Here is a 21,702-nt window from a genome sequence, read left to right as displayed (position 1 = left end):
TGTCTGATGACAGAGTACTTAATGGGTACATAATATATTGAGCTTGTAAAGAAAGCTACTTAATTTTTAGAGCTGGTTTAAATATTTCTCTGCACAACATGTCTGATACAAATATATAGAGGGAATTTAACATATACGTGCATCATTTATTTATTTATTTTTATATCGATTTTGTTCATTTCTGAGCATCCGGTGCAGTCAGACGTGAGCCACAGGTAGGGGAGGAAATATCTTAGTTGTTGCAATTCAATATTTAAATATTTTTTTGGCATATTTATACTTTAATTGAGCATTAATGGAACTGTACTTTTAAAAAATCCTGTAGTCTTACATACTGTACATCTTCAGGAAAACAACTGTACTTCTTACTTAGATTTTGATTTAGACCTTTACTAAGTACTCATTACATATCACCGAGGCCTTTTCTTTGCTTGTCCAGATAATAAATGTACCTTGTATACCAATCGAATGCTCTCAGTACAGTGACAGTTATTTCAGCTGTAGTTATCCGTGTGTCTAAACATGGATGAGCTGCAGAACTACAACTAGAGGATGAATGCTTCTGGCCTGAACTCAGTTAAATGTTTCAATATGTTAGATTAAGCAAAGAAATAAAATGTCATCCTTGCCTCCCTAGAAGGCATGTACTCCATAAAGCATGCTGAGGTATGATTCACTAATTTACTGGTTTATATTTCTATAAAATTAACCCGGACCTGTTCTATTGTTAGTTTAAACTAGCTTCGATTCCTGTAGCTAACATAACTGGCTAGGTAGTGTGTTTATTTCCACACTACCACACTTCTAATACTGACTAATGCTTATTTCAAGAACATTTTATTTCTGATTAAGTTATTAGCAAATTGCATAGAATTATACTGTACATGCACACATCCAGTAAACTTACAGAAATAGGAAAAGGACAACAGACCTTAAGACAAAAGCAATCATCTAACAATATTACAATATTATCTAAGTAAAAAATATATATATATTATGCATAGAATTATATTAATTCCAGTGAGTAATTTATACTTTCCCATAATTTCTTAGTACTTTTTCCACACATTATCACAAGAAATGGGATACAAAGTAGTGTTACGTGAATCTAATAAATGCAGTGAATAAATTGAGTAGTAAATGAAGGTGTGATTAGGAAGATCAGGAAGTCTACACTAAAAGCCAGTTTGTGGACCTCACCCGTTAGTGATGACTCAGTTGCTCCTTCAAGTGGTAGATGACATGAATTGCCTCAATTTCACTTATAAAATAAAATAGAACCTCTTTAATGTATTTTTTAAAAATTTTGTAGATACACATAGCTCTGACAAATCACAATAAAAAACATAAAATAAAATTACAACAAAAAACAACAACAAACAATAATAATAACAATAAAAGGTTCTTGATGTCTTCTAGTCTCTTCTCTTCAAGAGTTTCTTTTTATTTATTGTATTATGCTGTGGAAAAATTTACAGGACGTTTTAAATACTATAAAAGTCACCCATTTCATGCTTGGACAATTTAAATTTTAAAACAGTGGGCTATTATAAAATAACCATTGGCTGGTTAATATGGAATAGAGAAAAGAGAATCTTTTAACTACCATCAGCCTGGAAACCATGTTCTAGCCTGTAAATTCTATAGAACTGAAAATTCTATAGAACTAGCATGAAATCTCTCTTCAGTCTTCAATTGTAGTACTGCTGGTAAAGGAAAGGAAAGAAAAAGAAAAGAAAAGAAAAGAAAATGATTTGGTAACACATCCCCTAATAAGGTGAAAAACTGCTCCTGAACATGAACATGATATTGCTCACATTTTCGCTTTGTAGTTTTGATGTATTAATGCTGTCTATTAATAACAACCGCCTCATTTGTCATACTTACACAGATAATCATTTCCAGAAACATCTTCAGGAGTATGTAATAATCTGCATGCAGGATAACAGGGAGGCTTTAGAATTGTTAAATCCAGTTAAGGGTGACCTTGTCACTATGTGTACTTCTTATATAGAGCCACTTGGCCTAATCCACACAACATCTAGGTCACCATCTGCTGCATTTACACCACTGACCACAAAATGGCGTTGTTTCCTAGGAAGTCAGTGTTTTACAGTCAGGATTATTGCCTGCTCACAAAACTAATAAACACACCTCTGTTGAAATAAAAGACAGATTTTATTCTTAATTGCCAATTTTATTAAGTTGACATCAATTCTTTTTTTTCACCTTCGAATAAAAGTGTGTTGTGGCTAAAACAACTCCAGTTTTGACCTTTTTGAATTGCTGACACACCTGATTCAACTAACTAACCAAACACTTCAGATGTTGGAACTGCACTCGTAAAGACCAATAAACTGAGAGCCACTTGCTTAAATTATGGCCTTAATCAATGTCTAGCAATTCTGACAGAGATCAGTCCGAACCTGTAAGCTCATGCTCCTGATCATCTTCTTAGCTGGATCAGGTGTAGCAGATTATAAACACTGCAGGATGGCAGGTTGTCCAGAGGAGCCGATAAGTGTCCTTAATACACAAGTTCAACTTTAATATCTGAATTTCATTTTAAAGTCATTTGGAATTGTTCACTGATGTCATGGTAGTACAGAGATTTTGTTTTGTCTTCAGTTCTCATACTTGTGATTTTCACAATTTTTTTAAAGGTACATCACAGCAATAAAAAAACAAAAGCGAAGTACAGTAGATACTGTACATTTGACATGTTTGACAAGTCCATAAATTGCTAAAAGGTTTGTTCATTTAAATAATGACATCCATGGGAGTCCATGCTAAACATACCCCTTATTAAGATATGTCTGTCTGAACATTTTCAGTAATACAGTAGTTCTATTCTAAAACCATGTCAGTTGATCAGTTTACTAGATATGGGCACCATATGCACTTACATTCAGCTCTAATTATACCATAAATGTTTTAACACGTAAGTATAGTTTCTTTTTTATGCACCAAGTTTCTGCTTATTATTTCCTGGCCAGGACAAAGATGACCTGGGTTTGGAAGCTTTCTCCTCAAGCGAGAAGGACATTTCTTTCCTATAGATGATAGGAACCAGAGTTTGAAATTTGTATGCAAATGGAAAGCAATCAGGTCTTTTATCCCTTCATCCAATCTCTTACTCTCACTTCTCTGGCTCTCTGTCTATCACTATGTTGCTGATCCAATCCTCCTCCTGCTGAGCAATGGATTCTCTGTGGATAATTTTAGTTCCTCATATGCGACTTTGGCTTGTGTCACAAAGGTGCTTCATAATATTCAGAATAGACCTGTAATCTCTCAGGATGGAGTTCAGCATGGAGAGACAGTGCTTCCACAGTGCTGGAACATTCCACCAGACCAGTAGTTGTGAGTGTGTGTGTGTTACTTGTAGCAGTTTAATTCATTTATAGCACATTAAGTCCCACAATGAGAAGTTACAGCAAAAGTCTCTGAAATATACACAAGACGACATGCTGTATTAAAGTCCAAACGTGAACAGGAGACGTTAAAATAAAGCCGAAGTCCTGATTTTTGCGACACACCAACCCAAATATAGGCAGTAAATATCCAGAGATCAAGCCATCTTGACCAGAGCAAGAGAGAAAAAGAAGAAGGCTGATATATAGGACTTCCTCGTTGCATTTGAAGTTCCTGTCTCAAGAGTACTGGTGAAAGGTAGTCAGTGATGGTGCATCATGATGTTATCTTCATCAGCCAGAGTAATCTGGGCCACCTGACGCACAGCAGAGATCTTCTTCACCGCCTTCTGAAGCATCAACTTAAAGTCCTTGTTCTCAGGCCTGAAAAACAGCATACAATAAAGAGCGTACATCAACCTACTCATTTAAATACTTTATTAAACACATTCATTAGCTGTAGATGCAGAATAAATTTATTGATTATTTATGCCAGGAGCGTCCAACCCTTTATTCAAGGTGCAGGTTTTCATTCCGATCAAGTAATTTCACCCGTTTAAAGAGCTAATCTTGACTTTCCAAAAGTTTTTAGGAGTGGTTTCTGCTTGGTTGGAATAAAACCCTGAACCCACACTGACCCTGACTGTTTATTAATGAACACCCCTGATTTAGGCCTACATTAATACATTTATATTTGGAACCCTAGGAGGACATATTGAATAGAACAGACAACACAAATAGACACATCTGCATGCCAAACATAGCTGGCATCCGGTTTTCAAAAGCCGGCCACATTCACAGCTATCCATACCAGAAGAGTGCAATGCCATCTGAAAAGAGAGAGCATGTAGAACTGCTATATTTAACGATACAAGTCATGCATCTTCCAAGGCCAAAAACAGAGTAGTTATATAGTTATATATATCATTTTTATAAAGATTTATTTCATTTTGGTTACAGTCTTTCTTTATACTGAAGTGGGGAAGATCTTCATTAATATCCTTGAAGGAGTTTCAGCGCCAGCTTCTGAAACTGAACAGCTTTGTAAGCTATTCAGTTCACATACACAGAGACACACACAATGATGGCTGGTATGAAAAATGTTAAAAGAAAAATAATGATAACTGGCAAAATATAGCTTGAGAAACATAACTTGAAAGTAGAAGAACTGAGTTAATTCATAGTTGGAGAATGTAGTTCAAATATAATGGCACAGATGTGCTAATTGTGTCCCATGTCTCCTATCTCAGACACCACTTTCAGTAATGTTATACATTCTCCATGCATAACATTACCTCAGTTATTCTTCTTTGCAAGCTCTTTCTCCGCTTTCCGCCTCTTGTATGCAGCTATTTCCTCCATCTGCAAGCCATGTGCCATTTGCCTGCAAAATATATTAGAAAGGATGAACAAGAAAGACACACACAGACACACTGCCAGGTCACAGGCCATGGGATGACCCACTCTTACCCTGACTTCAGTTCAGGTGGGACAGGAAGTGGTTTGGTGAAACTGTCTCTTCCAATGAGCCAGTAGGTCTCTTCTGTGCCTTTGCCCTGAGGAAGAAAGCAGTTGAGAGTGTCAGCGTGGAAGTAATGCATCATGTGTAAAGAAACGAAGGCAAAATGACTTCAATTCCACAACATAATATTTAAGATCAATCAATCAATTAATCAAATCAGAGTTCACAGTTAAACCAGTTGATGTCCACAGTAGCTACTGCTGTTGGACCCATCCACCTTAAAATGTGCATGTGCCTATGTGTTCTTATGAGGGATGCTTCCCACAGTTGTAATGAGTGGTAGTTATCTTCCTGTCAGTTCAGCAATAGACCGTTTTAACGGCTATTCATGGGTTTAAAATAATTTTCTACACACAACTATTTCAGTAAATATACACCAGCTAGTGTTTATATTTACTGAAATAGTCGTGGGTACAAAATGATTTACGTGCTTCATCATTTTAAGTGACCTTTTACTGTAAGTTTTAAGTGATTTACAATGCTTAATCATTTTAAGTGACCTCCTAATCCTTTATCTTGGGAAAACTGGGTGTGATGAAGAGATAAACCCCAAATGGTTGTGTGTCTCAGGGCACACGTATGCACACATTCAGAAAACTATTCACTAGGGGCAGTTTAGTATAGGCTTTTTAGATTTTTTTGTGAGGTGGAGACACAATCCAACACAAACACTGTTCAGAAATTCTGAGCTCACAAACAAATTGCGGACCATGAAGCTGGTATGAGGTAGATTTACATTATATGGCACTGAGCAGACATCAATCTCCCGAGCGATTACATTTATTTAATTTATACAACTGAGCAGCTGAAGGTCAGTGGGCTTGCTCAAATCAGTGGGATTTGAACGCACAACCCGAGTAAATATTTCTATTGCTGAATCTCTCAGCAAAGAGTCTTACCTTGAGCTCTATTCTTCCTCTCAACTGGACTTTATATCCTGCATTCAGTGCCATCAGGATTTTAACTGTGCTGGAATGAACATGAATCCGATATGCTGTAGGAATCCAAGATAACAACTCAGTTATGGAACAGGATCAAATTCTATAGAGAAATCCTTGAAAATATTCAAATATGAGTTTGATGTCTTATTAACTCACGCATCCCTGTGGACTCCATTCGAGAAGCTGTGTTTACAGTGTCTCCAAACAGACAGTACCTGGGCATAGTCAAGCCCACAACTCCAGCTACACAAGGACCTATACAAGGACATACATGTATAAATCAACAGCTATGTACCTTTTAAAAATGTTCTGAATTACTGCTGAAAGATTCATGTTTATCTTACAAGTGATTATGTGCAGGTAGGAACAAAACCCAAATATTTTCTTGCTGCCGCACATTCTACACACAGATATTTGTCTGACCTGTGTGAAGTCCTATTCGGATTCGGACCGGTACATCAGGCATGTGTCTCATTTTAAATGTTCCCACAGCACTGAGGATATCTAGAGCCATGTTGGAAATCTCAGCTGCATGGCGGTTCCCGTTGGGCACAGGCAAACCTGATGCCACCATGTAGGCATCCCCTATTGTCTCAACCTATACATGAGAGAGAGAGAGAGAGAGAGAGAGAGAGAGAGAGAGAGAGAGAGAGAGAAGAAGAAGAAGAAGCACGCTAGTAAGTTTTATACTATTGGTTTGAATTCTATCCTGATCCAGTCTCAGAAGAAGAATAAGCTTTTATTTGTCATATACTGTACATACTACAGCACAGTAAGAATTTTTCATTTGCATATAACCAGCTTGCTAGGGTTTGCTGTAGTCTCAGCCTCTGACCATTGGCTGAATGTCTGATGCATATGGTACACAAAACTAGAAAGTTTCAGAGTTTTGAAGTCGTCATCTGATTGGTTGGATCCTACAGGATTTTCAGGAGGCACAACGGTCCAGTTGGAAACCAAGACATTTCGATGCTCTGCTTCCCTCATGGAAGAAAAAAGTCATCATTTTTACAACTGTGAAAATGAGCGCTTATGAGGATCAGCTAAATGCTGGATTTCCAAATTATGTGAAGTTCACGGTATGGACTCATTAATTTGCACGAATTCTAAAATAAATCATTTGTGTATGCACGCTGACCTATTTTTGTACGGACTTTTCATTTACTTATCCCAAAACCTGACACTATCCCTGACACTATTCCTTTTCCATACCCCAAACCCAGTCTGAAGGTCTACTGTACCTGTGTGAGACGAGGGTTGAAGTCAGATCACAGGGTCAGACAAAATGCAGTGAGAGAGAGAGTTCTGGAGCAGAGAGAGTTAAAAGCTTTGCTCACAAGCACAAGAAGTGACAACTTGGTGGTGCTGGAGCTTGAACCCCCAACCTACTGATCAGTAACTCAGACCCTTGAGCCACCACAGTCTCAATCAAATAATTAGACATGCATCACATGAGACAGAAACAGGCAATGCATTAGCTTTTTATTGCTAGTATTCAATAGTAACAATTCTTAAAATCTGCAAACATTGTTCCAACCGATTGACACCATCTTCAGCTTGTACTGGCTAAGCCCGTAGAACAGGATATGAGGAGTCTATACACTACCTGGCTTATGCTCTGTACCTCAAATCAAGCCTGTAAAACCAATGTACCATGGTCATTTCTGAGCCTGTGCCCCACCATCTTTAAAGACCCTAGAAGTCTGTTCAGTCTTGTGACAAACGATAAATCAGTGGATCAAGGAGTCTACTCAATATACATCAATTTCAGAAGAAAGACGCGTTCTTAGTCTTTGACCAAATGAACCTGTATTGACATATTCATTGATAAAAGTACTTCTGTAAGACTTAATTTAGGCTGTTTATCCACAGGACCGGTTACTGCAAGTGGATTTATGTTCCCATCACCCAGAGCACAGATGCTAACCTATTGTAACACAGAATTATTTCTTGCAAATATGAAGTGATATGTTACTTTGTGACTGTGCTGGAAGGTTTTGGCATGTGATTCTCATCTGTCCATGCGTTTATTCAGTTTCAGAGGATCACAGTTACATGCATAACTTGTATTCACTTACACAGAATGCACCAATGTATGTATATTGTCAGAACTAACGATCCAAATTAGCCTTAGCAATTAGCAATTAGCCTTAAAAAACTCATAAAAACTCACTTTCATATTCTTAGTGATGTACAAATACAGTAATAAAAAGATCTGACTCAAGCAGATGTTCTCACTCCCTAGCCAAATAACAGTCACCTTGTACACATCATGGTTGCCGATGATTGCGTCAAAGAGTGTGTAGAGGTCGTTAAGAAGGTCCACCACCTCGATGGGCTCACTGTTGGCTGAGATTGTAGTGAAGCCAACAATATCACTGAAGTAGACAGTGACACTGTCAAAATACTCTGGTTTAACTGTGGTTCCCAACTTCAGAGCCTCGGCTACTGACCTAGAGCAGACGGAATGAAAACAACAAACAATTAGAGCTTGAGACCGTGTTTTTGTGTGTATGTGTGTGAATCAAGTGGTACATACCCTTGAATACAGAAATAGTTTACTACCACAAACATAGAGCTAACAGAAATCAGATCATCAGATGATTACCTACAAACTATTTCATCAGATGTCAAAAACAAATGATTTTTTGGACACCATTATAAAAAATCTTTTTAAACTTATTTTAGCTCTTTAAGAAAGCATCCTATTAAATTATTATATAGACAAATATCCTGTATTACAAAATGTGAATATATTTCCATATATTCCAATATATTCTACTCACGGTGGCAACATCTGTGTAAGCAATTTCTCTGTCTTCTGTTTCTCAATTTCCAGCTCCTCTGTCCTTTCCCTGATCAGTTCCTCCAGGTTAGAGGAGTACTGCTCCAGCATCCTCAGCATGGAGTCTATGATGTTTGTCTTCTTCCCTTTATTTATGTTCTTGAACTGAAGAAAGGAAAGGGAGAGATAATGGTGAGGCTCTAACAGATGGATAGAAGTTTGTTCTAGTAAATTAAAAAAATAAATAATCCAAGATATCTGAAATGATTTTTTTTGTCTTTTTTAATCTATGAAAAGTTACTCTAGTAAAGGTTTTCCAAATCTTGTATTGTAATATGTTGTCAAGATCGTTTTATAGTCTTATAACCTCACATAATTATCAATGCTCTTGTTATGCTAAAATAAAATCCCTGTCCATATGAAGGCCGATATTATTTAAAATGTCTTTTTTTTATCTGTGTTTTGGGTCAAAGTCATTTTTAAAACACCCCTCACACTGTTTTTGTGGGGATGAGAAAAATGATATTGCAGGGTTGACCTTCTCATACCTTTAACAGTTTTGTGAGATTTATGTATTAGAAATGTACCAGAAATTATTCATTAATATGTTTTTTTGCTTCCTACTTCCTACTTTATTTTAGAACTTTTGCAGTGTTTTCACATTTATCCTTCTCTACACACGCTCTTAACATTATTCTCGAGGTTTTTAACATTTTTTTAAATGGCAGGCCACCTGATCAAAGATGTCATCAAATGTTGGTCTCCTCTCAGGCTGCTCATTCCAGCATTGCTTCATTAGCTGGATGCACTCCAGGGGAGCATTGTCTGGAGATACAGTGGGTCTGCACAATGGTGGAGGCTTCCTCACCTTCTGAACAATTTCTGTAGTGATCAAAACACATTTAAATCTGCAAGGTTACACCCCCAAGGAAGAGGCAATCAAAGACACTTGATTATATTATATCTTTTAAAATAAAATATGCCAGACAGATTGTCCTACCCTGAGCAGATTGCTCTAACATACAAAAAGGTGGCCCTCGCACCACAACTTCCTGCATGACAATGGAGAAGCTGTAAACATCCCCTGCCAGACTGCCTTTCAGCCCTGGATAGGAAGTTCTCAAGATCTCAGGGGCTGTCCACAGCAGCTCTGTGTAGAGTCCAAAAAAGAGAATAAGTGTAAGTAGAGTTGTATATAGAGAAGCATGAACAAGTTCGGGCATGAGACCTAAACCTCAACAATTCTAAAGAGGCTGGCAAAAAAAAAAAAAAAGCACAAGCCACCAGGGGTCATATGGATAGTGCAGAAACCTGGTATCTGCATGACTAAGATGAACAGATAAAAGAGCTCACAAAGTACACATACTCACCCTCAGGCTGTGGCTCTATGTATAAAAACCTCTGAGACTCCAAAACTTCATTGTAGCCATAGTCAGTCACTTTGAGCACAAAACGCCCATCAACAACACAGTTTCTGGACTTCAGCCTTCCATGACATACATTCCTGTGGTGGAGGTATTTCATTCCCTACATGCAGGAACATTCACACACAAACAGTCATATTATAATCTGCATCATTTATTTGTTTAAAGCAAATATACCTTTGTCTAAACTACATATTTCACATCAATCAATTTCCTCTTGTGGACTCCTACATTACATATATTGCATTTAGCAAACACCCTTACATTGAATCTCATTCATACAATTAAGCAGTGGAGCTCAAGGACCCAGCAGTGGCAGGTTGGTGGTCCTGCGGTTTGAACAACCATCTTTTTGACTGACAGAGAGGACTACCTTAATGAGGTCTAGCAGGAGTGAAGATTTAAACATCCAGTCCAGTTTGACATCGTCATTATGCAGCAGATCTTCCAGGCTGCCACGGGAACAGAACTCCGTCACTATGGCAAACACTCCACAGTCGTGAAAGAAGCCCAGGAATGGGTTAACATTCTCATGCCTCATGTCTTTCATCTGCAGAAAAAGATGTAAATGCTGTATGAATCACTTTACATACAAATAGGATGGAAATTAGAGAAAGCATGTTAAATGAGAGTCTAAAAGATTTATACTTGCTAAAAAGCATTAGACCTTACCAAGGTTACATTTTCAGATTATTTGCATAAGAGAGCTCTAAGTTGATCAAACTGTAAACACATTTTTATTGTTTTGAATGAAATGCATTTATCTTCCACCACTAGCTAAACTACACTATACAGTATGACCAAATGCTTGTGGACACCTGATCATCTCATCCATATGTGGTTCTTCTCCCAAAGTATCGGCACACAGTTGGAAGCACACAATTTTAAAAAAATGTATTTGTCTGCTTTAATATTGATTTTTACATTAATGGGTTCCAGGATGACAATGCCCTTGTGCACAAAGAGTGATCAATAAAGACACGGTTTCCTGAGTTTGGTGTTGAGGAACTTAAACGGCCTACACAGAACCCGGAGCTCAAACTCAATAAATATTTTTGAGATTAATTGTAACACTGAGTGCCAAGATTATTTGTTTGACATCACTGTCTAACCTCAGTAAAGCACTTATGCCTTAATGGGCTTATATCTCCATAGACATGTTCCAGAATCTTGTGAAAAACCTATTCTGAAGAGCGGAGGCTCTCAGCAAAGAGTAGCTAAAGAGGTGGCCAACTCCATGTAAATGCCCATGGATTTGAAATGGGATATTTAAGAACTACAGTACTTATTTGGTGTGATAATCTGGTGTCCACACAATGTTGGCTGTATAGGGTATGTACTGTATCTCTGGCAAGTGTTTATGTACTTAAAAATCACACCAATCATGTTCAGAACAAAATGCTAGGATTTGATTGTCAAATTCATAGCCGTTAGCAAAGTAGCAAATAGTATATGGAACTAAAGCAAAAGCAAAAGGTAAGTAAATATGCAGTCGTTGAGTTGTTGAGAAAAAGGCATTTCACTGTTCTCATGCAGTCACAGATGATTTACAGTCTATTCACAGATGGAGTCACTGTCCTCCCACATTACTTAGCTGAAAAGATATAATCAATTTAATTTATTACTATGATTTGTATGTAATACTGTTTATGTGTGTACATAGAGAAGTCTTGGAAAAGTGCATTCGGTCATAATTAATGATAGACACACACACACACACACACACACACACACACACACACACACACACACACACACACACACACACACAAACTAAAAAAAAAGGTTTGACCTTTGAGTGTTTAGAAATTAAACTATCTAGCGATGACTCACTAGTTCAAACACATCAGTGGTACTCGGGCTGATACTCCGAAAGTTTCCGTGGGGAAGTCGTTTTAGCCAAGCCCAATCTCCCTGCAAAACAAGAGGTGGGATTGAAAAAATGAACTCTTCTGTCTTTCACTCTCCTGTTAAATTTCTGAAATATTCACTGAATATGCTATACAGTACCTCAAAGATGGCGACATTTGAATTCTCATAGGTGGCTGGAGATTGACTAGAGAATGGAGAGGTGTGGCTGCGCTCTGAGATGCTTTTTCTAGTATCACTGGTCTTGCTTTCTTCCAAACTCATCTTCTGGATTTAGAAAGGTGTGTTAGTCATTAGCGTGTATCTTTATTGTTTGTGTTTGTATAAAATCCTGGAAAAATTACCTTGTTACTTAGTGATGGGTTGATAAAGGTGACATCAGCCAAGGTCAGCAGGATTTTATTTGGGCCTCGGACTAATTGAATCTGACTGAGTCGTCGCCTAGGAGACACGATAGTAAGAAAGATGTCAGTGCTGATGAAGAAATAATCTGCATTATGTGTTAAACTCTTAATAATTATTCCTATTCTTATTATGCTATTTTAGATTGCACTATAAATATAAAGAGAGAAGTATATAGCAACATGATTTTACCTTATAAAGTAAACAGAAGCAACAAAAGAGAAGATTAGTAGAAAGACACATATTAAGAAAATAATCAGTTGGAAAGGATCCACACCTGTTGAAAGATGGAAAGAATTTATAGACTGAGTCATACTTATGGATCTTAACCAGTGTATCTTGTAAAGCCTGTGTGTTTGTTTAGCATGTGTATATATGTGTGTGTGTGGGTGTGTGTGTGTGTGTGTGTGTGTGTGGGTGGTTGGGTGGGTGGGTGTACCCTCCTACCTCTACCACAGATAATTCCATGCGTGAACCAGCATCTGGAGTCAGTCTTAGGTGGCCCAAATCGGGGGAAGTGAATAGACCGACCAAGGAAGTGTACCATGTCCGTCTCCATTTCTATTCTGTAGCAGGGCCTCATTTCCCATGATAAGCCATCTGTATCCAGCACAACATAATCCAGTAGACCCAAGCCTGAATGACTTGTGTGGATGGGGTGACTGAATCCCTTGAATGTCAGGTTATGTGCATGCTGGGCCAGATTATCTCCAGACATCCACTGTCTTGATGCTTTTAAACTCTGCATGGCATGAGCAATAAACAGGATAGAGGAATAGATGGTACCGAACAGAGGGGACACCTATAGGATTAAAACATTTTTAATATCTCTTGATATGACAAGCACATAAAGAAATCATCTGTATTCTTCCACAGAGACTACCAGCCTGTTGCATTCACACCAATCAGTGTGGTACAAAAAAACAAATGTTAATGTTGAAGAGATTATCGTTGGCTTTAGGACCTAGGTGATCAATCTACACTGCACATCAAGGCCACAACAGTTTGTGTTGCTATATGATTAGGAGGATCAATAAAATAATAGACCACTCGACTTTAATCTGTACCACTTTCTACAGGTGAATAATATAATGACCAGATCAAACTGTATGGAATTACAGAATGTTGTGGTCTGCATTGTGCTTTTATAGGATGTGCTAATTATGGTACTACTGGAGGCTTTGAGAAATGACATATTGTTCCAGTGTACACAAGGTACAGTATATGTAAGAATAAATATAAGAAGATAAGATAAGATCAGATACTGTAAGATGATAAGATAAGATAAAATACTATATAAGGTGTTTGACTTGTTTTATTTTTATGCTGAATGCCAGACAGAAGAAACCAACCAGATGTTAAACCAATTAATTTATCTAAATCTCAATATAAACACAAATACTTTAAGCACTTCCCCAGTTTGAGTGAATTTTCCACCCACTCTCACTGCCCTCTCACCTGATGGGGTTTAATGTTCTTGGGAAGCTTTCCACCAGTCTGTGCCTCAGTGTAAGCTTGATAAAATGAGTGCCGTTCTGGAGACTCCACAGTGATGGTAAGCACAGCATCATAAGCATGCAGCAGCTTGCTATTGTTGGGAAGGATATATTGTGAAAGGTTTTGGTAGGGCAAGCTGTACAGGAGAGTGTCGTAGGGCACAAATACCATAGACCCTTCTGTCATCCTCATATCATGTGCCATCTCAAGAAGCATCTGCTGATCTTTACCTCCTATTAAGATGGAGTGCATACATAGGATGACCACTAGAATGGAACAGAAACAGAGATAAAAATGAATGACAGAGACCTGGCAAGAGAAGCCAATGACATGCATTATTACTGTACATTTCTACAAGTGGAACTTTTGACTCACAGCGTAGGTTTTCTACTTTCTTGACCTTGGCTAGGGTCTTGCGCATACTGACCATGTCCTTCCCGATAGTTGCCACTATGCCAACAGGCATACCATGGCTGCGCAAAGTATTAGCTACCTTGCTTGCAGTCTCTATCCAGATGTCATCACCTGAGGAAACGATACCCACGTGAGCCCAGCGGAAGTGCCGCATAAGATGGAGCAACACAAGAGTGGGCAATGGCATAGTGCGGACAAAGGTGGGGTGGTTGTGTCTGGTATCGAGCTCATCACCACTACATGACCAGGAAAACACAGCTTTGTTCCAGCTTTTTGCCAGAAGGGATGCTGTGTCACAGTAACCTGGGTTGACAGGACCAACAAATGCAGACGCCCGCACATAGTAGCCAAGGAAGTGGGATAGAGCCTGTGATGTCTCACAATCTTCTTCCAGGATGACATAATCAAAAGTGACCCCAGGATAGAGGGATGGGTCCTGGTTGATATGACTTACAGCTAGTTGTGCTGCTGCACTGGGATAAGCTTTGGCAAAGAGGAGGTCACAGGTCCATGGGCCGACCACCCCTACTCGAAAGATAGCAGCAGCAGAGGATACAGGATAAAGGAGGCACAACAGGATTGCAGAGGCCCAGAAGTGCCAACTGGAACAGGAGGAGAGATGGCCATACTGATGAGGGTAAGATGAACATTGATCACTGGTTTGGCTGGCCCATTCTGGTGGTAAATTATAGAAGGCACAGAGCCGCCGTCGCATCTCAGGGCTACGGCTCAGGAAGGTTGGTGTGCTCTGGAGCCCACCAGGTGTCACATCAGAGGTGTCATTGTTGAAGCCTACCCATAGTTCTGTGACGAGAGAAAATTAAAGAGTTGGTATTCTACAGTAGAGAATAGCTCTACAATAAGTGGTTGATTTCCTTAAGATTATAACTGTAATCTATAAATGTGCTGTAAAAAATGTACAGATCTGTGTTGTGGTAAGTAATAGAGGGATTAAGGGTAAGAATCGGATCAGCACAATCCTTTTAAGTGTACACTATATCCTATAAATACATACGACTGTGAAACATGTCAATCATCTGCTCACAAATTACATTGTAGTATGAAGCTCTGTGAGAATTTAGGTGACTGAAAATTGTTAAAGCATATCATAGAAGTGCTCTTGAGTGACTTAACGCAGCCAACAGTGAACGCACTTTACGATGTTGACCTTTAAGCATTCTCATTATTGCATACAATGAAAACCTTCTGTCTCCTTAAAAGGACATTCATCATTGGTTTGAAGATGGTATCTGACTACAAAATAATTAATTACAAGACTGCTGAAAAACTACAGTAGGATTATCTTATTATGTCTGTGAAGTTTAATCTAATCCCTCTTCAGCATAGGCCTTAAAGATACTAAAATATGTACATGTTAAACCTGTTAATTATAATTCATTAATTCATTCATTTTCTACCGCTTATCCGAACTTCTCGGGTCACGGGGAGCCTGCGCGTCATCTCAGGCGTAATCGGGCATTGAGGCAGGATACGCCCTGGACGAAGTGCCAACCCATCACAGGGCACACACACACACTCTTGTTAATTATAATTAATTAATCATATATTAAAATTTGACAGCTACTGCTGAAAGCTATTTCCTACTAGATATTGGTATACATCTGTGCACCAATCACTATTTTCAAAATCTAAAGTTGCTAACCAAAATGTACTGGCTTGGGTTGTTCCCTGCAATTCAGTTACCAAAGATCAGTAAAGTGATATGACCAATTCATTCACTAGAATAGATGTAAAAATCGTGTTTACTTACCAGTTCTATTTGATAAAGTAAATTCGGATGATCATTTGCATAACACCTTATCCTCATCTGTAAAGCATAAATCTGCAGACCACCAACATTTCATACGCATTAAAATCCAGGAGAAACTATTTTGGTCTAGTTTTACATTCATTATGAGTCTAGCTATGAACTACAGGAACAGAAATGTATCCAGAAGAAAGCCATTGGTGCCGCAGAGGCCCTAACGGGGCTCCAGCCAGCATTAGGTTACATTTCTAATCCTCTCCAAGTATCCTCTTCCTGAAGTGACGGCATAGCCGACCTCAAGTGAATGACCTGAAGATTATATCAATCCAATTTTAAACCAACTGATTTCTTTCTTTGATTATTTATCTCCGAGTACTCTCTAACCCACTCTTAATATAGTTTGAAGTAAAGTCTGAAATAGCATTATCCTCTAACTGGTCATGTTGAAAATTGAATGATTATACAAAGAGCATTTAATGAGACAATGCTTATATACAGTATACCAGGCATGAAATACTGTAGAATGACTTATACAGTATATGACATTATATCGGTTATGTTGTCAAGTCGGCTCATTAATGGAGTAAATAGTAGGTGGTCTTGTACATGAATGGTCATGCAGTTGAGTCAATCCTCCAGATCAACGAAATGATCCTGTTAGTAATTATTATTGCACTAGTTTTAGAAACATGTTCCCTGAGGAGCATGTGAAATCACCAACTTAAGGGAGAACCAGATGCCCTACTAGCATGAGTGCCTGAAACCTCAATGTCCTTATATAGCTAAAGGAGACAGACATGGCACACAGAACTATTAGTTGTGGAAAATGGATTGACTTGGAGCTGGTGCAAAAACAATATTTGGCAGATCGCTGGGTGAATGGCTGTGAGTTATAGCAACCTGGTCAAACACAACTCATGATTATCTGCGAATGTACAACAGACAGGCAATATCAACAATGACCTGTCAAAGCAACATAAGCATTTCCTAAAAAAAAGTGCAAATGTCTGGACAATAATTTCGAATTAATATTTCAACTTTACAATTACAAATGTTCAAGGCCTTTGTGTATTATATAACAGTATATATGGTATTGTAATATTGACATCTATTGTTTTGCCTGTAAATTCCTGTCGAACTTGAAGATGATGTTCTGGAATTGAAATGTTGCTTCTTTTGTTTCTTTCAGGTTGTTTATGTAGCATCTGATGGCCGAAGGCAAAGATCAGATACAAGTTTTATTACAGCCAGAATGAATAATATTTCATGTTTGGAACCAATGTATGTTTTCAGTTTCTACATGTAGTTCCTTGTTACACAGAATGGAGGCAGTAGAATACAGATTTGCATTGCATGAATGCTGATGGAGTTCAAATGTACAATAATAAAAATGTACTGGATTCTCCACCCTGCAACTTTAGCCTCGATATCTGCTTTCTCTTTATCACACCAAGCCAAAAACCTGAACAAATGCATTCCCTCACTAAATATTTTTTTTAAATATTTTTAGTGACCGGTGAGATTTCTTGAAATATTACATTGCTTGTATAACATTGTTTTCTATATTGTAAATATTACAAAAATATTAAGCAATGCTTCAGTATTTCCACGTCTCCATTGTGAGTAAGATATACAGAGAAAATAATAGCACTGATACATGACACAAGTGAAGTAATGTCTTTCTCCTTTACTCTGTCTTAATTCTACTACAAATTCACTGTGATGTTGAAATTCATCACAGGAGAAACTTGACTCTTTCCTGTAGTAAATCTCCATCAGCACAACACCCAATGACCATATTGGGTAAGAATCTTAAAAAAATATCTGATTCAGGTTTGTTTTAAAGTGTGAATGTTTCCCTAGAGGACAAGGTAGCAAGCAGAACCATTTTAGGGAACTAAGAACTCTTAAGGGTCATTTGGTTACTTGTAGGATTTGTGTAGTATCTGTTATTGGAGGAGGGACCAGAAATACTTATTTATACACACCAACAAATGAAAGAAAAATATTGTTTGAGCTAAACATAATTCTTAGACCTAATTCATTCAGAGTCATTCATGTACTTTGGTATAATAGCCTACTATTAAGCTAAATGACAGAAGGCAATTATTTTGTCTCTAAACAGCATGAGTATTTTATTAAATATAGAAGCACCATCATGCTGTTGATCATTCAGTGTCAATTTTGTGGCTACTCACAGTAGCTATAAACTGGACTCTGAGCAAAAGTGGGTTCTTTTCATGTTGCAAATCCAGTGGCAGTGTTACAAAATGCTGTGTTTGGAAATGCTGATAAAGTCTGACAGTCTGCTTGAAAAATCAACCAGGTTCTGTGGACTTTATCAATGACTATTTTCATCAGATGACTGGGACCAAGAAGTAGATACCTACACATGTCTGCCTACAGAACTATTTAGGATCACTTGCTGTTGATATTACAGCAAAAGATCAGGGAAGAAAGGAAGTAAATAAATAACGCATAAATAAATAAACAAATAAAAAAAGAAAGAAATAGGGGAGGGAGGAAAAGTGGGATGGAAGGAAGACAGAAGATTGTTTCTGAAGATAGATAGATAGATAGATAGATAGATAGATAGATAGATAGATAGATAGATAGATAGATAGATAGATAGATAGATAGATAGATAGATAGATAGATAGATGTTAATAACAAAGCAAATAAAGAGAGAAGAAAAGGGAAAATTGATAAAATATTGAACGTATGAATGGATGAATGAATGAATATACAACTGCAGAAGTCGTAAGATCAGGGCTTGGCCTAATTGTTTCTGCAAAACTAGGAGTAAATGTCCACTGTTCATAAGCTTTGCTTATAGAGTAGTTAAATGCACGGAGTGAATATGCTGAAAGGGTATTTTGGCAGAATTTCATGCACTTTTCATCCAGCTTCCAAAATCACAAATATCATTCACTTATTTCTGAGTGGTCAGTGAAATCAAAACAGCTATTACTCACATTAGGACCTCGGTGTCATTCCTCAGTTGCAGACCAACAGCAACAGGACTGATGTAATAGTTACATGACTGAACAGATTAACAGGACAAATTCTTTACACGGCACATATGTGTTACCTAATATTGTTTTTTATATTGCATTATTTTGTTTTGAACTCACTTGGAATAGCTGTATTTATGAAGCACATTAACTTTCTAACTGATCTAATGTTTTAAGGCTATTATTATTAGACTTGTCCATGCATATTTTTCCATGCGTGAGTGAGTCCTGTCTATCTACTGTTATCTGTAAATAGTGAAAATATTAAATAAAATATATCTACACAGTAATGTGAAAACTATCTAAATACTTTAATTACAAGATGCATGTATGAACAAAACTAACTACTTACAGTACAACATTTAGCAGATGTCCTTATCCATTGTGACATGCACTTATAATTATTTTTATACTTGTAATTGAAGGTTAAGGGCCTTGGAAAGGGATGCAGCAGCGGCAGCTTGGTGGACCTGGGATTTGAGCTCTCCATCTTCTGATCAGTAGCCCAACACCTTAATCACTAGGCTACCAAATGCCCTACATATACATATAGACATTAGCTCAAAATTACCAATAATAAGGGAAACCTTATTATAATAATACATTAAAAATAATGTGGCTAATGTGACACACGGGAAAACTAAAAGGGCTGACGATTTCAAGCTAATTTGTTCATTTCTAGCTAATATGTCAAGGTAACAGGAGATCATGTACACTTTGACTATCAATATTGTCAGTATTGATTATTTTAAGTTAAAACAAACTTTAAATTTGACTTTTAAATGGTAACTTTGCAAACTTTTTCCTTCCTTTCTGTTAAACCCAAAATAAATCCAAAATAGAGAGAGAGAGAGAGAGAGAGAGAGAGAGAGAGAGAGAGAGAGAGAGAGAGAGAGAGAGAGAGAGAGAGAGAGAGAGAGAGAGAGTTACTTGTGTTTTACCTGTTGGAATCCTGATCGTGACTTCCTGGAAGTGATGTCAGTGGAAAGTAGCATTATTTTTTTAAAGGACTCTTGGTGGGGGTCACAGGTCACAGGGCTGACATGAAATTTGGGGAAACTGATAAAATAATTTATATTTGATAAAAAATATTGGATACTGTATGCCAAAAATAGTGCTTAACAATGAGACAATACTTAAAACAATATACAAATAAATTCTGTACTATTTTGCCTTCAATATGCAAATTGAATGTCTCGCTGAATAAGAACAATGATATTGTGGGACAGGCCAAAATCTTTACCTTTATCAGCATAAAAGTTATTTTATTTATGTAAAATAATGTTTAATTGACTTTAATTTGATGTACTTTTGATGAAAGTATAGTTATGTTATTTGTTGTTTATAGTAATTCTATGTCTGAAGTTTGAGATAAATCTACAAATCCACAAATAAATCTCATTATCAGTTTAATCAAATGATTTTTGAAGAAAGTAATCTACCTTGTCACACAGAGGCCCATTATCAGCAACCATCAGACCTTTATTATAATCTCATCTTATAGTTGCTTGTCAGTGTTAAGTAATTTATAAGGCCAATTGATTATTATAAAATCAATCTCTTTTGTAATTGCGCTCGAACAGCTGAGAACTGTTGTACTGATTCAAATAAAACTACAGCAATGAAAGTGGCCTTCTTTAGGATAGTTTAGTATCTGGAGCATCAGGAGTTGGGTTTGTTTGTTTCTTTCTTTTCATGGTAAGAACTTATCTTAGCATGCTGTGAACTACTCCCTTTATAGAACAGCATAAACTGTACTGTGAGTGTGAAAAACTACTGGAAAACACACAGATTTTCAAGTGTTTCCAAAATTTTGAACAATAGTGTAGGTGTAACCTTGTTTAGATACATTAATAACTGTTTTGATGAAAATGTGTGTGTGTGTGTGTGTGTGTGTGTGTGTGTGTGTGTGTGTGTGTGTGTGTGTGTGTGTGTGTGTGTGTGTGTGTGTGTGTGTATGTACACATCTTCCACTGTTTGTACTTTAATGTCCTGCATATTGGTGTCCATCATGTTTCAGAGACATTTAGTGCTGCTCTTGGAACAAATGCAAGGATCTGGAATACATCAAAAAGAAAGTAAAGCAAACTTTCAGAGAACCTGAAACAGAAACAGTATAGACCACAGATTATTTAACACGAAATAAACTCAAAAAGGCTAAAAGATGGCATTCGTGCATAGACATCAGTCAGCTTTGCCAGCTCTGGAGACCTCATGCGTCATAAATCCAGTTTAGTTCTGTCCACATTCCTGGCGCCTGATCGTAAAGCACTCTGAGCCTAGGACAAGCACAATATAAATGATTTCCTTTACAAACAATGAGCTACAACTGCTGAAGAAAGATGATCATTAGCCATGGACTTATGTCTCCACTTAATGCCTCAAACTTCATTTCTTCAGCTTTTGTGGAAAATGGCCTTTCCTGACATTCCAGTCAATATCATGACCTTCCACATTCACCATTTTTCCCTGCTTTTCTTAATTTTCTCCTTCTCTTTTTCTCTTTTTCACTTTCCTCCTCCATTTAGATTCATATAGAGTCCCACTTCCTCTCTCGCTCTGCCCTCTCCACTGGGAGGTGTTTCCTGACTTGGTGATAACACAGAGGGAGAGAATATGTTCTGTAACTGTTCCTCCCCCACAGATGTTTCTT

At 37.5% G+C, this 21,702-nt stretch overlaps 1 protein-coding gene across 5 annotated transcripts; it reads right to left on the bottom strand.

Annotated features, from left to right (window-relative positions):
- Positions 1–1,243: 1,243 nt before the first annotated feature.
- On the bottom strand, positions 1,244–20,110 carry gc2 (guanylyl cyclase 2). 5 transcript variants are annotated; one of them, XR_007143773.1, is made up of 22 exons: positions 16,039–16,297; positions 14,229–15,071; positions 13,815–14,119; positions 12,804–13,158; positions 12,549–12,633; positions 12,299–12,395; positions 12,096–12,221; positions 11,919–11,999; positions 10,459–10,635; positions 10,032–10,188; positions 9,662–9,811; positions 9,395–9,543; positions 8,663–8,826; positions 8,137–8,329; positions 6,300–6,474; positions 6,033–6,131; positions 5,835–5,929; positions 4,884–4,969; positions 4,709–4,797; positions 1,888–3,797; positions 1,607–1,703; positions 1,245–1,460 (listed from the first exon to the last, which is right to left on the bottom strand). XR_007143773.1 is itself a non-coding variant. In XM_047817925.1 (19 exons), exons 2-19 carry the CDS (start codon positions 14,980–14,982, stop codon positions 3,677–3,679), a joined length of 3,369 nt encoding a protein of 1,122 aa, XP_047673881.1. In that variant the 5' UTR covers positions 14,983–15,071; positions 16,039–16,299; the 3' UTR covers positions 1,849–3,676. The 5 variants fall into 5 exon arrangements, 1 of the variants encoding a protein (XP_047673881.1); XR_007143772.1 differs by lacking the exon at positions 4,709–4,797 and having other exon boundaries at positions 1,244–1,460; positions 12,096–12,218; positions 16,039–16,300; XR_007143771.1 differs by lacking the exons at positions 4,709–4,797; positions 16,039–16,297 and adding an exon at positions 19,991–20,110.
- Between the last annotated feature and the right edge of the window lie 1,592 nt (positions 20,111–21,702).

This window comes from Tachysurus fulvidraco, chromosome 1 (assembly GCF_022655615.1).
Source record: "Tachysurus fulvidraco isolate hzauxx_2018 chromosome 1, HZAU_PFXX_2.0, whole genome shotgun sequence".
In the NCBI taxonomy this organism is placed as follows: Eukaryota; Metazoa; Chordata; class Actinopteri; order Siluriformes; family Bagridae; genus Tachysurus; species Tachysurus fulvidraco.
The sequence above is the reverse complement of the archived record's forward strand: the minus strand, read 5'-3'. Positions and strand labels throughout refer to the sequence as shown.

Coding starts and splice junctions, on each gene's coding strand:
- gc2 (XM_047817925.1), bottom strand. CDS start 14,982: ATGCGACGGCGGCTCTGTGCCTTCTATAATTTACCACCAGAATGGGCC. Junction 8,330..8,662: donor CTTACACAGATGTTGCCACC/GTGAGTAGAATA, acceptor CGTCTGCTCTAG/GTCAGTAGCCGAGGCTCTGA. Junction 6,132..6,299: donor CCGAATAGGACTTCACACAG/GTCAGACAAATA, acceptor GTCCTTGTATAG/GTCCTTGTGTAGCTGGAGTT.